The sequence below is a fragment of the Numenius arquata genome, chromosome 2 (assembly GCF_964106895.1).
Source record: "Numenius arquata chromosome 2, bNumArq3.hap1.1, whole genome shotgun sequence".
Taxonomy (NCBI): Eukaryota; Metazoa; Chordata; class Aves; order Charadriiformes; family Scolopacidae; genus Numenius; species Numenius arquata.
In genome coordinates, this window is record NC_133577.1 from 28,956,175 (window position 1) to 28,972,170 (window position 15,996).

General features: G+C 35.8%; 1 protein-coding gene across 2 annotated transcripts in view; it reads left to right on the forward strand.

Annotated features, from left to right (window-relative positions):
• The window catches only part of CNST (consortin, connexin sorting protein), a 58,438-nt gene that overhangs the window by 20,465 nt on the left and 21,977 nt on the right, over window positions 1–15,996 (forward strand). For both annotated transcript variants that reach the window (XM_074168659.1, XM_074168660.1), the window contains exons 4-9: window positions 3,217–3,422; window positions 7,408–7,438; window positions 9,993–10,079; window positions 10,552–10,666; window positions 13,219–13,240; window positions 13,422–13,518. In XM_074168659.1, coding sequence (XP_074024760.1) covers window positions 3,217–3,422; window positions 7,408–7,438; window positions 9,993–10,079; window positions 10,552–10,666; window positions 13,219–13,240; window positions 13,422–13,518 — 558 coding nt within the window. The remainder of the gene's footprint in view (window positions 1–3,216; window positions 3,423–7,407; window positions 7,439–9,992; window positions 10,080–10,551; window positions 10,667–13,218; window positions 13,241–13,421; window positions 13,519–15,996) is intronic.

A 15,996-nucleotide genomic window follows, 5' to 3' on the forward strand; every position in this document is an offset into this window, starting at 1 on the left:
TCAAGGGGGAGGTGATTCTACCCCTCTACTCTGGTGAGACCCCACCTGGAGTACTGTGTCCAGCTCTGGAGTCCTCAACACAGGAAGGACATGGACCTGTTGGAGCAGCTCCAGAGGAGGGCTACAAAGATGATCAGACAGCTGGGGCACCTCTCCTATGAAAACAGGCTGAGAGAGTTGGAATTGTAAACCTGGAAAAAGAGAAGGCTCCGGGGAGACCTTATAGCAGCCTTCCAATACCTAAAAGGGGCCTACAGGAGAGATGGGGAGGGACGCTTTATCAGGGAGTGTAGTGATAGGACAAGGGGTAATGGTTTAAGCTGAAAGAGGGTAGATTTAGGTTAGATATTAGGAAGAAGTTCTTTACTGTGAGGGTGGTGAGGCACTGGAACAGGTTGCCCAGAGAAGTTGTGAACACCTGCAGGGATGGGGCATCCAAGGCCAGGCTGGATGGGGCTTTGAGTAACCTGGTCTAGTGGAGGTGTCCCTGCCCATGGCAGGGGGGTTGGAACTTGATGATCTTTAAGGTCCCTTCCAATTCTAACCTTTCTTTGATTCTGTGATATCTTCTGTGTTTTTTTCACATTTATTTTCATAAAGGCTTTAGTTCCATTCTAGTATAGAACAAGATGTTTTTTAAATAGCAATGCTTTGCCAAGTAAAAACACTTAATTCTTGTTTCGTAAAATATATGCAAGATACCAGTCTTCAGTAAAGAAAAAAAAAATTGCTTTGTACAGTAATATTGATTGATTCCAGGAAAAAGCAGTGTTATGTGCCCTTTTCAACAACATGGAGAAAAAATAAATAAATAGTGGTCTTATTTCATCATAAAGATGTTACGGACTAGCATTACTAAGCGTTTCTATCTCAATAGAAGTTCTTCGTTATATTGCTACTAAGGCACAAATACTGTCTTGTGTTTAAAATAGAACAAGGTAGAGTTAACCTGAATGGATGTAAGGCATTGCTTCAGAATCAGGGGAATAATTTGAGGGCAGAATTTGATGCCAAGTGAGTGACAGCTTAACTATATGTAGGGATAATACGCAGTTTATAAACTATGTGTTAGCAACAGTACCAGAATAACACTAAAATGAAGGTTTTTCATTATGGTTGCTGTTGAGCATGTTTCAGTCAACGTTCACGTTTTGATATGACAGGTGATTATTGACTACTTAATAAAGTGCAGTTTGAAGTGACTTTTTCTCTGAGAGAAAAGGTTTGCCAGCACATACAGACTCTCTTTTCTGATTTCATGATCATGTGCTGAGCAGTAAGCTATATTTTTAAAGACAGCCTTAATTCCATCTCTAAAAGTACTTCCTGGTTTGAGTCTTGCATCCAGTTATGTCTCTTGTTGCTTTTGGCCCACAGGAAGCCCAAATAAATACTGGAAAAGCAGAGACACGCATTAATACTGTAAAAATTTCACCTGTATTTTGTCTGGCTATAAGCCCTGTGAAAATAGCCACCCACAGAGATTATTATTACTCCTGACCTGGATATTTTGCTTAACAAGAGTTTAAAATAACCAAAAATGGAACAGTGGAGCCTTCAGTGGACAAGCTAATGCCTTTCTTAAGCCCTAAATATTAAACCTGAATCATCACTATGGGCTTTCAGTTGTGATGCACACAAGGGAGTCTGAAATATGCTGAGTGCCTAAGCTGTAGAAACTGTAAAGTGTGATGGTTACTTGAAACAGAGCCCCCATCTGTCCTGCTTTTAAATGATAACATGATTTTCAGAAAAATCAATGTAGTTGGGGAAGAATTAACACAGTCATCATAACTTCAGTTTATGAAAGTTTATTGTCCATATTTCAGTGGCGAAATCTCTTAATTTTTTTTGTAAAAAATATGGGTGTTTTTTTTTTAAATTCAATCCTATGTGAATGTATTAAATTCAATGTTGTTTTAGGAAAAAAAAAATAAAATTGCTCATGAATTGGTGGAATAAACTGTGGTGTTCTGGTTACTCCTAAGACTGTTCATTATAGTAAGCCATCATTTATTGCTTTTATTCTGTGATCTTTGTGAGAAACTGTCCAGTCTATATATGGACAATTGATTTCTCCCACTGCTACTGCCTACTCTACGCTTTTTCCCTAATCACATGTTACATTTCCTGATAACTATCATATTCATGATCAGCAATATACCACAAATATAGCTTTTTCTACAATAAAATGTGGGATTTGCACCCAGAAAGTATTTCCTGTGCTATTGTTATACTGTTACTCTTTATGTTATCCTCCATATATGTTGCCAGTCCTCTACCTGCATGTCTGACTTTTTTCACTTCTGTAAAATTGGATACAGGCAACAGTGGGCTGCCAGGGAACGTACCATGGAGAACCTAGTTTTCTGCATAACAAGAAGTTCTGGAGGCTAAATTCAGCCCTTATGTCATTGTTACCAACATACTGGTACTGTCACCGATAGTGGCTTGTTCCCTGGACTTGCAAATAAACCATCCAACTACCTAGGAGGGTCTTCCTTTTCACTCAGCAGGATGGTCCCCCTGGACATCTGTCCCCCATGAAAAAATCCCCCACTGTCATCATCTGCTTTTTTTTGTCCTTTGAGATCCCATTGTCACTGTGAGGAGCCTCTGTGTTATCATCTGAAGAATAGGTCAAATTGTCCATCCTTCCTTCCTTCCTTCCTTCCCAGGACTTCTCCCTGTGCAAACTCCTTGGCAGGAGTGAAGACACTAACTGAGAACCTCATTCACACTCTCCTTGCATACCTTCTTTTTGCCCTTTTTGAGCAAAACTGTGTTGCAAGCAACCCTGCTTTCTGCCTCTGCTGTATTACTCAGTCTTAACATAGAATTATGTCCACTTGGATCCAAGTATTAATTTTTTAGCTAAAGCTGTAAAGTCATAACACTTTATTTTAGGTCATCCTGGTCTCTTATTAATAACTCGGTAGAACAGTTTAGACTAGGTGGGGCATTTTTTTTGCCCCAAATAAAGTCAGATCCCTGTTAGAAGTGTACAAAAATACCTAATGTATGTTACTGTTTTTTCAGGTTGGTGAGTTGACACTGAGAGAGACCTATGACAATTTTGTCAAGACCAGTATTTTATTTACTTGCAGGGTATTTAACATACTAGGTTTTTATTCATAGCTTTTGTATTGAATTTTCCTAAAGAAGCAACTTGATGTACTTTTTGAATCCTAATCTAAGTACTTGTTCTTTTTGAAGGAGTTCCTACAGTGGAAACCACAGCAATCAAGGAGGAAATTACTCTTATTACAGATACAGATTCTGTGCATGCTGAAGGTGCTGTTGAAACAAATGAAAACGTTCACCAAAAAGAACAAAACCAAACGTTGCAGTCCCTTTTCTCTTTGCTCCGTGAAGAGGTTGAGCAGATGGATTCAAAGATACTGCCCCTGTGTCTCCATCAGGTACTTTCTATGTTTCTGGGGTGTTGCACACAAGTTTGCTTTAATTTGAAGCCTTTATTCATTAGGAAAAAAATGCATTAATTCAACATACACCAATATTCGTACCTGGACGGGGTATTTTGATGTATAACAGGTGATCAAGGCCAATATCTCCTCTAAGATTTTTCTAATATACGTAAAATTGTAAATTGCCTTGAAACTATATTCTGCAGTTAAAGGAGACTCTTAACGATGGATTTTCTAATTTTCCAAATGATAAAATTTTAGTTTGACAGGAAGATTTAGGAAAATCACTCTTCATCAACGTACCTTACATATGATTTGTAAGACACTGGTATAGATACAAGACAGCTGATGTGTAAATAACATTTTAAATCTGGAATTATTTTTACTGTTCCCAACTTCTTCCAAGCAGTAGTTTAATGCATGAATGCTAAAATTCAAAGTTTCTTAGTGTATATTTTTTAATAGCATAGTTGCCACACCTGCAAGACCAAAGGAAATACTGTGGGATTTGTAAAGCAATCTTTTTTTTTTACTAACTGGCCAATATGTTTTTCTTTCTAGAGATTACGATGCGAGATGAATAAGTTGATAGGACTTGATGCAGTATTAAGTTACAGTTTAGTTGTGTCAGACTGACAGTGGACTAGAAGAATTTTTGTTTGTCTATAGTGTCTAATATAGGCTATATATATGTAGTTACTATAAAGTGTCTGATTTGATGTAGTTGCATTATCTTTATTGTGGAAAATTGGGTGACTGATATTTTAAACTTCTAAACTGTGATGACGCTTCTGCATTGTTATTCTCTGATATAAATCAGTGATTGTATTTGAGAAAGAAGCTTCTCTTTAGTGTTGCAAATTATAGATAATTTACATTTGATATAAAATTTTAAATTTTTTTTTACTCTGTGTTTGAACGAAGATATTTCATATCATTCCTTAATCTATTTGAAACTTAGCATTAGGATTAACCATTTGTACTTTTAGCTACACCAGATTTGGTGGTCATTTGTGAGTCAGTACAAAAATCTGTTTTGGAAAACAACACAGGGCAAAAACTTCAAAACACTTTACAAACATTAAGGAGTGTCATCAGTCATGACAGGTGAATTCTGTTTGATGCTTTTTAGATGAGGACGACAAACCCTAAGGGTAACAACCTTTTGCAAGTCATACAGGAACTGTGACAAAACTGAGAACAGAATCTGCATTTCCAGATTCAAACATGTAGTCAAACACCATCTCTTTTTTTCCTAAGAAATGTCAAGGGATTTGTAATGGAGTGTTTGAAAGAAACCTAACAGAACTTACAAGGATAATAACACACTTTTTAATCTGGGGGAAAAACTAAACGATTTTAAAGATAGCATTCATGTTTTTAATGTAAAGTGGTTCTATTAAGAATTTTTTTTTTCTTTTCCAGTGAATTAAACTGTCATCTTCAGTCTTTTTTTCAGATTGCTAATACAGCCTGCCAGTAACTTTCTTTTAGGCTAAGTCTAGCAAATACTCTTCTATCACATTCTCTTTTTATTCTATATGACAAGATTCAATGTAAAATAAAGAGCTGTGTGAGATGTCCTGGAGTATTAACAATCTGCGTTGTTAGTAGGATGCCTGTATTAAGTATTTAAAGGCTGTGGGTTATTAGGGGCTGTTCTAAGGGTTAACTTTTAATTAAAAATAAGATGCAAATTTTTTCCTGTCTTGAATGGGATTCATGTGATTTGTTTAGCACTTGTTACAGAAACTGAGAAGTACTTATATATAAAACAAAGATACAGAGCTTTGGCAGCTCCAGAAATCCTTAGGAGATTGCTGTGGATAGCAGACAAAATGTGCAAGTAAAGAACCTTAGAAGTCACTTACCAATTCTCTTTTGGAGGTACTGGGCTTAGAATGGTCTAGTGGTTAGTAATAAGGCCGAGAGCCAGGAATACGCAACTTGCCATATGGTCTCTTCTATCAAGTTGCTGTCTTTTTTGAGCAATCATCTTTAGACTCTTACAAAAGTGACCGCTTGTTAAGCCTTTCAAATTATGAGCGCCTAAATTGATAGGCCCCAAAGATTTTGAGACTGAATAGTTTGTGTGATCCCACAGAAGGCATTGGAGGTGTCTCAACCTGAATGTTCAGGCATCAGGGTACCTGCAATCACTGGACACATTTTGCAAGCGTGGCCCTTGCCACATCATACATAGCAAATAGGGAGACTGCCAACATTCACTGTCCCTGAAGACTGGTTAGTTAGTGCTTGTAAAGGTCACTGATACTGTAGAGTTCTGTGGAACAAAATATTTTTACTTCTGAGGTTTATAATTTTTGTACCTTATTGCATTTACAAACAAAGCCATCAGTATTCCTCAGCTTTCTAGGAAAGCCTGCCCGCTTTTCTAGCCAGCACAAACAAGTTTTTGTTGTTGCAAAGCTCAAAGCTTATTTGTCAACGGGGGGGAACTAGAGGAAAAATGTTTTGGTTGCCATGTTAGCTCTTCTATACAGAGTTACACCTTTTCCTTTCCAGTTATCAGCTCTATTTTTTCTATAACACTCCCCACCGCTAACTCAAAGTGAAATTCTGATTGGAAACATGCCCATTTTTTGACTGTATTTGGATACTTGTTTTTGGGATCCCGTGTTCAATTCCTAGCAATTGGCTGAAACAGCAGCTGTTACAGCGGCATTTAATGTCTGAGTTAGGTATTTTATATGTAGTCTGTCTTAAGTTTGATTTTTCCTGGTCCTCAGTAACTACCTTGGAATAATTTTCTCTATATAATGTTCTCTATATTAAACCTCCTTAGCACTTTGAGCCCTAAATGCAACAGGTAAAGTTTGCTTATTTCGTGTGTCAACTCCCTGGTATTTCTTTGTTTTGACTTACCTGTATTAACTCAATAGCCATCTAAGAGGAGTCTTGAAGAACTGTGATTTTAGCAGTTTCTGTCAATGGTTGTCTTTGGCGGAGCTGTCTTGTTACAAATCCTATTTTAATTGTTCTGTTAGAGAAATATCAACGTAAGGAGGAAAAGCCTCAGATTTGTTCCATGTCATAAAAATGACATTGCAAATCAAAGAACTGCCATCTGGCTTAACTCCATGACTTGTCCTATTGTTGAAGAACTTCAGATATCAAGATGTTAGGCTTAGTGAACTGACACGAGGTAGAGGATCTTTAAATCTCTTTAACACAGAAGAGCATCTTCAGGAAAGGAAGTAGCAGAAGGCTGCTGCAATGGTATCGTCTGGTTTCTGTGGGTGGATTAGGAGTAATACAGGAAAAAAATGGAGAACTTGAGTCCTTTTATGTTTATCTCATGAGTTTCAAATACTCATATTGTAAATATTTCAAATTCTATATATTTGAAATATTTATTGTAATTATTTATTGTAAATATTTATTAAAAACAGGAAGGTCATTGGTATGTCTCCGATGCTGCCATAGGTGATATTTTTAGTGTCTTTTATCCAGAGATAGTTCTTTTCTCACCAGTCAGGAAACCTCTGTTTCTCCATTTTATCACACCATACTGTAATGGTCAGGAGAGCTCAGCAATGATCTTAATTTGGTCAAACATAATGAAGCAATCGTCACTAACAGAATTCAAACTCTTCAGCTCATATCAGTAAACACGATACTTCTGTTCCAGGTTATTTTAAAACTTTCTAATATGATCATCAAAAATGTTTCTGAAATAAATGTTTGTTGTTGTTACAAGAATAAAACCCAACTAACGTTTGGGTAAATCCATTTGTGAGAAAGGACTTCATATTTCTGTGTTGTTTGATATTGTTTTTAACCATCTTTCCTAGAATAAGAATACATGCATTTAGACTGGATTCGCATTTTGTTCAAACTAAATATGAACCTGCAAAACAAATATTTAAAACCATGATTAAAAGTTCATGCTATATCCTTAACAGTCTCATGACAATTACAGAATCCTAGTTTTTTACTTTTTTTTTTACTTTTGCAGATAGCTGAAACCTATTTTCAAGAGGAGGAATGTATCCTTTTACTTGGAGAAATTGTTACGCAATATTAAAATAATCTGGCATGATAAAACATAAAAGACAAGTGCATTACTGTTGACTCACAGGTTGTGTGTCAGAGTTAGAAAGAAGCGAACAGCAGTAATTTATCCATGAGTGAATATAAAATATGTTAGCAAGTCCTTCTTAATCAGACAGCTGGAATATGAGTTAAGTAATAAATCCACTTCCAAAAGCTGTACTGATATGATCATTAGTAGTTGTGCACAAGCAAGGAAGTAAGAAAATATTTTCAAAGAACTTCTGTTTTTATAGGAAAAGTTCTGGTTTAAGTATTAGTAACTGGGAATATGTCCAATCTAGATAGGGTATGTGTTCTATTATATCAAATAGGGCACTGTTATAGTAAGAACAAAATTATCACAGCAGTTGATTAGGATAGGTACTACAAGTTCTAGATTAGAATAAAAATACCAAACACCCTGAGCTAAGGGAGATCAGCAACCTGCAGACAATAACAACATGTTCTTTGGCAAATGCTAATTAGTCAAAATCGTATCAAGGTAGTTTGAGAAACTCTCATAGGAAACTATGGGTAATTGCTTCTGGGAACAGCTAGTTCAATGGTCCAGGTTATTTTGATTTGTTACTAGATAATACAAATAAGTTTGGTCAAAAGGTTATAATAGTTGAACTGATGCTAATTACTCTGATAAATTTCAGTAATTGGGGGAGAGGATAATCATATTAAACCTTAAAGTGAAATTATATTTTTAGAAAAGGTGGACTGGGTTTTCCACTGTTTGCTTTTAATGGAAAACGATCAGACTATAAAAAGAAGAGGCAAGAGTGGTAAGCCCTTAAGGTATATGTGATTCACTAAGGTGCGTTATAAGTTACAAAACCTGTGCATACAGATTATTTCTTTATTATGTAATTTATTACAAACAAAATACAGCAAATAGGCAATTATAACGGTTAAATAACAAAGCATAAGAAACCTGGAAACCTAGCCAAATTACATTAGCCTGTAGTACAAAACCAGAGAAGTAATTGTTGCACTATTATAAAAGCAACGCGTAAAATAAAATATCCTTCACTGTCTTAGAAGATTTTACTTCTGTCTTGGTTGTCCTAATTCAAAAGCTTCCATCAGAAGATACAAAATAAACAGCACAAATTAAAGGAATGGAAAAATTCTTTAGCAAATTATATGGCTCTGCAGGGGGAAATACAGTAAATTTAAAATGCATTCAACAGTGTGATAGAAAGACAGTTGTTTCTCTTTCGTAGCAGTTGCTTTAACCAAAGGGCACTGGATTTAAAGCTGATCAAAGGAAATATTTTTAATGCAGTGTACACCTGATGCGTGGAATTCAACACCGCTATATAATACATATTTATGAAGGATGTCTCCTCTGTACTTGCAACCATCAGTTTCCTGATGTTAATAAAGAACTTGCTTGATCATGTTGCACTATATTAATTATCCGTGGCAGGCATTTTAATTCATCCAGTGTAGAACTTCATATTCACAATAATTCATGATTTGTTGCTGTGATCCTCTAGGGCTATCCCTCTGATCTGTAATTCTGTTTCTAATAACAGATTTCTTGAAGGCAGAGAATATTCTTTCCATTAGTATAATTGCATGAGGCTAACAAGAATAACAACTACTGGTTGTGTTTTTGTAATAATTACTCCAGTATTTTAATTAGCGTGAATAATAGAAAATATTTTTTCTATATTACTAAGAACCTCATTCATTGTACTTCCATCCTTGTTATACTGTAGAATTAGATTTCAAATAGCTGGCAAAGCATGGTTTTAAACAGAACAAGTAACAATCAGGCTTAACGGAACTAGAATTATCCTGACTATTAGTGAATATTTAACTATCAGTATACCTTTGTGAATATATTGATAACTCTAAGGTGAAAGAGTTTTCCATATAGAAGAAAAGTAAGAATCTTCAGAAAGAAGACAAAGGGTGAACTCAGCTGTCCAACAGCATTGCATACAATAATTGAAAAAGGAGGAGGGTATTTTTTGAAAGTTTGTTGGGGAAATTTTTTAAATGTGCTATCTCCAGCTGGGTAGTAGAAAGGAGCCGTATTTTGAGTTAGTTATGGTTATTGACATATAATTGTATTTCTTGAGATACGTATTCCTATTTGTATAAGTGTTTCATATTTATATAATTGTTCTGCTTTTCATTTCTAAGAGATTTCATTTTCTGATAAGGGTTGTCATAATAACATTTTGCTCGTTTCTTTTCTAGAAGAACTTTTGTTGAACTTAAAGCATGTGGGAAGAGATGACTGCTGAAGAGAATAGGGTTTTCATTTTTGGAACTTTTCTCAACTTATTTTACTTCTTACTTGCTGTTTTTGTGTCTGCTATTATTTGCTTCCTTGCACAGGAATCTGGATGCTAGCCATTATTCATTCTAATTCAGTTATGTTGAATTTCAGGTACATAATGATTACCCTTTCAAATATGGTGCCAAATGTAAATAGATCATAACGTGCCCATATACATGTGAATTTTTCTTTAACCTTCCATTCAGATGAGAAGGCAATGAAGTTCATTCAGCTCGAAAAACTGTATCATGAACAGCTACTTGCAAATCTTTCTTCCATACAGGAGCAGTGGGGTGAGTACAGGCTAAACTAGTACAGTAGAAGAGTGAGTTAATTTGTTTTGTGTTTCTAAATCATAGAATATACATTTTTCCAGCTTAAAAATGTTACATCACAAAAGCAGCATTTATATCAGAATTTCTCTGAGCTTGTTACAAGAAAAGTATTCCTGCTTTGGATTTCTTCTCATACGTCTAATGAAACAGGTGCAAATAGTTTGTCATTATTTATTATATTAATTGAGACTTTGATCCACAGTTGATTTGAGCTTGTTTTTTGTTTAGGGTTGGTGAATCTGATGTGATGAAAATAAAGTGTGTTGTGAAAAAATACAGTGCTTTTTTGCATAGTCTGAAACAAGGTTGTAGAGCTTACACAGAAGAGTTGTCAATATTTCTCCATTATTAAGTTTCACATACATGTTTTACGATAAATAAATACTACTTTTATAATACTTCGTGTAAAAATGATTTTGATTTAATTTAGAAAGAAAATGGAAAACAGCAGTTCATAGTCCAGTTACAACACTGAGGAATTCAGCTAAAGAACTGAGTGGTGAAGAGCTGGAAAAGCTTACTAGAGTTTGCTCTTCGCATCAACAGTACGTATAAGAATATATTATTACCCTTCCAGTACTAATATGTTAGCACAACTGTTGTCTACTTGCCAGTATAGAGGTGTTTCAAAATAGTCAATCTCAAAATGAAAGTTGCATCCAGTTGACTTCAGTGAATTTGGTTATAAAGTGGTGATTCTTTTTGATAAGTAACTCAAATGTTTCCATGTTTTAATGTGGTTTGAGGAATGGACTAGATCTGTGCTGTTTTCAGCAAATCTTTATTTAGCCAGAAATAGAGTTTTGAGTCAATTTGTAAGTATTTTCAGTGAAAGTGAAAACTGAGTAGTGTTAATTTAGGAAGAGAGAGACTGTAGAACTGATGGTGGTGATTGCGTCTATACCTATTGTTTTAATAATTGTTTTTAAATGCAATTGCCCAACATCTCAGACTCCAGCAGTCACATCTACCCTATAGGATCTTATTCCCAAATTTTCCACATTTTACGATAATTCCGTAATGCCTTAAGTCATTCTTGTTATCTTCTGTTGATTTCATATGGGTTGCATAAACACTATGAAGCGGCTATTCTGTAGTTCCCTGGTGTGGCAGCGTTCTGAAAAGCTGTGAAATCATAGTTCATACCTGCTTTGCCTGATGTGTCAGCCTCCTGAATCGGTATATCACAATATCACTAACTTTTGGGCAGCGCTTAGGGTGCTCTTCTGGGCAGGTACACGTAGGGGATTGTAACCATCAGGAAGGAGATCTGTTATTTCATGGGTGAGTGTCCTACCAACTAGACATTGAGTTTAAGGGACAGATAGAAAAAATTCTACCAGCTGCCACTGAAAAATGATGAGCCAACAATAATAAGGAAACTAAACACATTCAAAGGCTGTGAAAAGACCAACCTGTGAGAGGGGAGACGTTCGCAATCAGATGGGGAGAGAGAACTTTTTCATATACGTTTGCATTGGCTTAGTCTGGATGCAACAAAAGCCAAAATGCTGCTGATGTTTATAGAGAATATAATTGGGCTTCCACATTCTTTTTCTTCTGAGTGACCATAAAGAAGTTTGAAAACCCCCAGGCTGGCTGCCAGAATCCAGGCAGGAATTGTTTTTTTTATAATGTGACTGTGTTTGGGAGGGAGCCTCTGGAAAGCATATGCTTGCACTTCCACATCGGGAGGAAGCAGCTCCAGCACCATAGCTGCATGTTCACACCCACAACCTGCTGCTACTGAGAGATTGCACTGTGAGTGCCTGCAGGGCTCCTCAGCCTACATTTCCTTGCACATGACCTTGCAAGCCCATAAAAAGATTAAGATTCAAGTTTATTACGACTTAGATGCTGCAACTAGCAGCACCTCCCGATTGTCACCTCAATTGTCACCTTGTTGAGAATAACTCTGCTTTCTCCTTCTAATTCATCTGTGCAGTCTCACCTTTAAATGCAAAATTTCACTTATGAAACGTCATTCCCTATTCTGAGAAACCCTTCAATTTGATAAAAATTTAGGCTTGTGTTCATTTGCCATGGTTAGTTCTCTGTATTTGATATTATTACTCTTCCACGCTCTCTAGGCAAAAACCTATTTGCTTTTATTGTTTCATATATTTATTTTCCTAAGATTTAATCTCAATTTATTTTGTAATTAAAATTATACTTTAATTTTTAATGAATAACATGCAGGCCTCAGAAAATGTGAGCATTTTGCTTTTGTAATTGGAAGTAATGTAACTTTTTCTGATACTCAAGGTCTGCAGCTACATATTGGATGTATTTGTTCTTTAAAGATAGTTTTGAATGTCCCTTATTTGAAGTTTAAATGGTAAAATTTAAAAGTCAATGCAGCTTGAATATGAATATCAGTACTTTTCAGAATATCAGTACATATCAGAATATGAACATCAGTACTTTTCCCTCTTGTCTCTCCTTTTTTTTTTTCAGTGGCTTTAAACAAAATGCTCACCATTTTATCTTCATTGCTGTATGAAAGGCTGCAAGACAGATTGTGCATGATGAAATACATCGTGCATGAATCTCTATATGGTTTGCAAAGTCTGCACTGGCTGTTAGCAGTGCTGACTCACCTGTGAATCCCAATGGAATCGGTGGGAGCTGCTGTATCTTACAGAACCCAGAAAATGTGTCCCAATGTGAACAGTCTGTGGAGGGGGAAATACCTTTTGTGGGTTTTCTCCCATTCCTCAGTCTCTGTTATAGTGATTAGTATTTTTAATACTTGGAGATACTGAGTCCTTACATGATTAGAGTTGGTAGAGTTCCTTCTAAGCGTAAAGTTCTACAGGAATTTAGATTGCTTGATACATTGCAGTACATTTTCTTATGACTGCTTTCTCAATTAGGTGGAGCAATGTTGGGGCTAATTGGACTTCTGATGATATTCACATATGGTACAGATCTGTGCTTAACAGTGTGCTTAGCATGCTGACGCTGTTTCAATGTAAGAAAAGTTCTATGTTAATATCAAAGCAGAGCAAAGGCTTGTAAGATTTCTGTGACACTTGTTATGAAGAATGTTGCTATGAAGTTGTTTAATTTATTCCTGTTTTCTTTATTGCTACAGGCCACAGGCATCCAAAAATAAGGTAAGCAGCTGTTTAATTGAATTCTGCTTTGTCAAAGATTGCTAATAAATTTATCTTTAATGTTATTAGATATAATCTTTCCAGTTTAGTATAGAAACTGTTTGAAATTTGGATGTATCAAAAAGTCACAGTGTTCCTGTTTAATTCCAAAAATTACAGGAAATAATATCATATTTTACAGCTAGTAGCTGCAGAAAATTCATGGGAAAGCGGTTGTTTGCTTCAGTTAATGGAATCAAAAAATTTAAAGGAAAGTGAAACTGCTGCTTTTAAATCAGGTATGTGTGTGTATGTACGTGTGCATACATTTGTTTTACCTGTTATCCTGTACTGATGTACTGCTATAAATACGCTGAAGCTATTTCATTTGAAGCTACAGCATTTGTTGGATTCCCACAGATTCATCCATTTGTGCAAACCCTAATTTTTTTCACAACTGCACAATGGACTTACTATGCAATTTTTAATTAGTCATTGATACTCAGAATTTTAATTAAAGTAATTCTAGCCTCCACCAAAAATGTCTTTTAAATGTGTATGCATTTATAGCAGCCTAACAAGCTACAAAAATTTGTAAAACTAGAGATAAGGTCCATAATTTATATGTATAAAATATAAGGAAATCTGACGACAAATATTCTGAGTTGTGGCAATTCAGTATGGTGAACAGTATTAGTAACTATTTTAAATTACATGTGATGTAGTGATTTAAAGACACATTTTCCTGTGCCAGCACAGAAAATTAGGAAGCTTTTGGGGGGTCTTGAAAAGAAAAACATGCTTCAGTTAATATATTTCAGTAGACACTTTTCTGTCAGCTTCATTTTACTCCTCTTGCCTTGGGGCAGTGACTGTTTTGTTTGAGTAGTTTGTTAGGATCATGAGTTCTTATGAAACATTTGCAAATTAATGAATTGTTAAAATTGAGATAGAGGGGGAAAGACTGTTGGTTTAGGCTGTGCTTTATCTCTCCTCTCAAAAGAGCAAAAAGTTTTTCTTTTTTTTTTTTTTTTGGCCACGTTCCAGTTGCCAAAATTGGCCTAAACTGAGTACCTTTCCTCAGAATTTCGCACAAGATGAGGGTTGGCCAAAGTGCCCTCAGGTCCCTTTCAACCTAAACTATCCTACAAGTATGTATCAGCCAGGATGTTCAGGAGAATCAGGAATTAATGAAGATACTGAGTCACAGTTCTCTACATGTGTGGATCCTCCCCGTCTTCATCCTCTTTTACCATGACCCCTATACTGCCTTTCCTCTCTCTTTGTTCTTGTAACCTAGCTAAATATAAAACACTGAAAACATAGAATAAACATGTTCTACAGCTCAGAAAGCACATTAAAAGAACCCAATGCTTTTTATTTTTGGATGGTTGGAAATTCCCATGAAAAAAAAAGTAGGCGCTTATAATTTTTCCACTGTTTTTATTCCAAGTGGGAACAAAAGCTTTCTGGACAGCAGAACTTCTGAACATTTGAAACTTCTGAGTTAAGGAGCATTTTGTGTCGATGTTAGAACACTGTAGTACAACATCTTGACATATTAAACTTAATGGGGGAGTAACTAATGTTGTAAATGGGTGTTTTTTCGTGCCTTTCTCTTAATGTAAGTCTTGTCAAAATGTCATCAAAATCTTTAGGTTCCTGTGAAATGTTTGTAAATGAGTTAAGTTGTGTCATCCCATGGAAAGCCTTTCTGCTGAGAACTTTCCAGCAGTAGTAAATACTTTTTCAATACAAAGATATGAATATTTCAAGCCTAACTCAAGTTTAAATGCTTAAGATTTGCAAATGATGCTTTTCACAAGATTAGGACATTCTTGAGGAAGCACCCTGACAGGTTCATTGGTCTGTTAAGGCAGTGTGTGATCAATTAGCTGCTGTTGCCCTTCACTGAGTCAACGCGTTAGCGGCATGGGGCCGAATGTGTTTCGTTGCAGTTAGAAGGTTTTGGGTAGGGAAGGTGTCTGTATGAACTAATACAGAAATTGGACAAAGATGATACATTACTCTGAATTTGGACACACAGCTCAGTGCTTTTCAAAAAATATTCAAGCTGTAGCTGAGCCAGCTCAAGACTAGAAGCAATATGGACATTTGGGGTGGCTTCTTGATTTTGCCTGAACCTCAGCAGAATCCGATGCTATAATAACCACACAGTAGCTAATATTTTAACTAAGTTATTCAGCATTAGCCTAAATGCATGGGCATTTTCGTTGAAAACTTAGAATGCTTGTCTTCTGCTTTTTGGGTGGGTTTTTTTCTCTACATTGAGAAAAATGAGAAGAAAATGTGTAAACTTTTTCTTCTTCTCTTAGAAATTTATCTGCCAATCTGCAGGAAGAACTACTTAACTCCCTTAGCTGCTGGTAGTAGAAGTCTGACTTACAGTAAGACAGGAAAAGGAAATTCTCAAGTGGTTTGAAGACTGTCCTTCACATGAATTCATATACCCAAAATAAGAATTCGTCTAGCAATTATCAATAAGAAGAAGCAGAGATAGAGAGATATATATTACATTGTAGAGATGATTGCCCTGCACTATGGTAGCATTTTTGAAGTAAAATCACACTTCCTTACTAATCTAAAGCAAAAATTACTCCATTGACTTATTGCAAACATTTGGTAACAGTTTGAGCCTCTGTAGGCAGCTGATCCTAGGAATTCATGGTTCTTCTCTTCTGGGGATACCATGACCAAGAAGTGGCTTTATAAGAAGTTTGGCTAGTCAAGATTCCTGTGAGAGTCACTGAATTAGT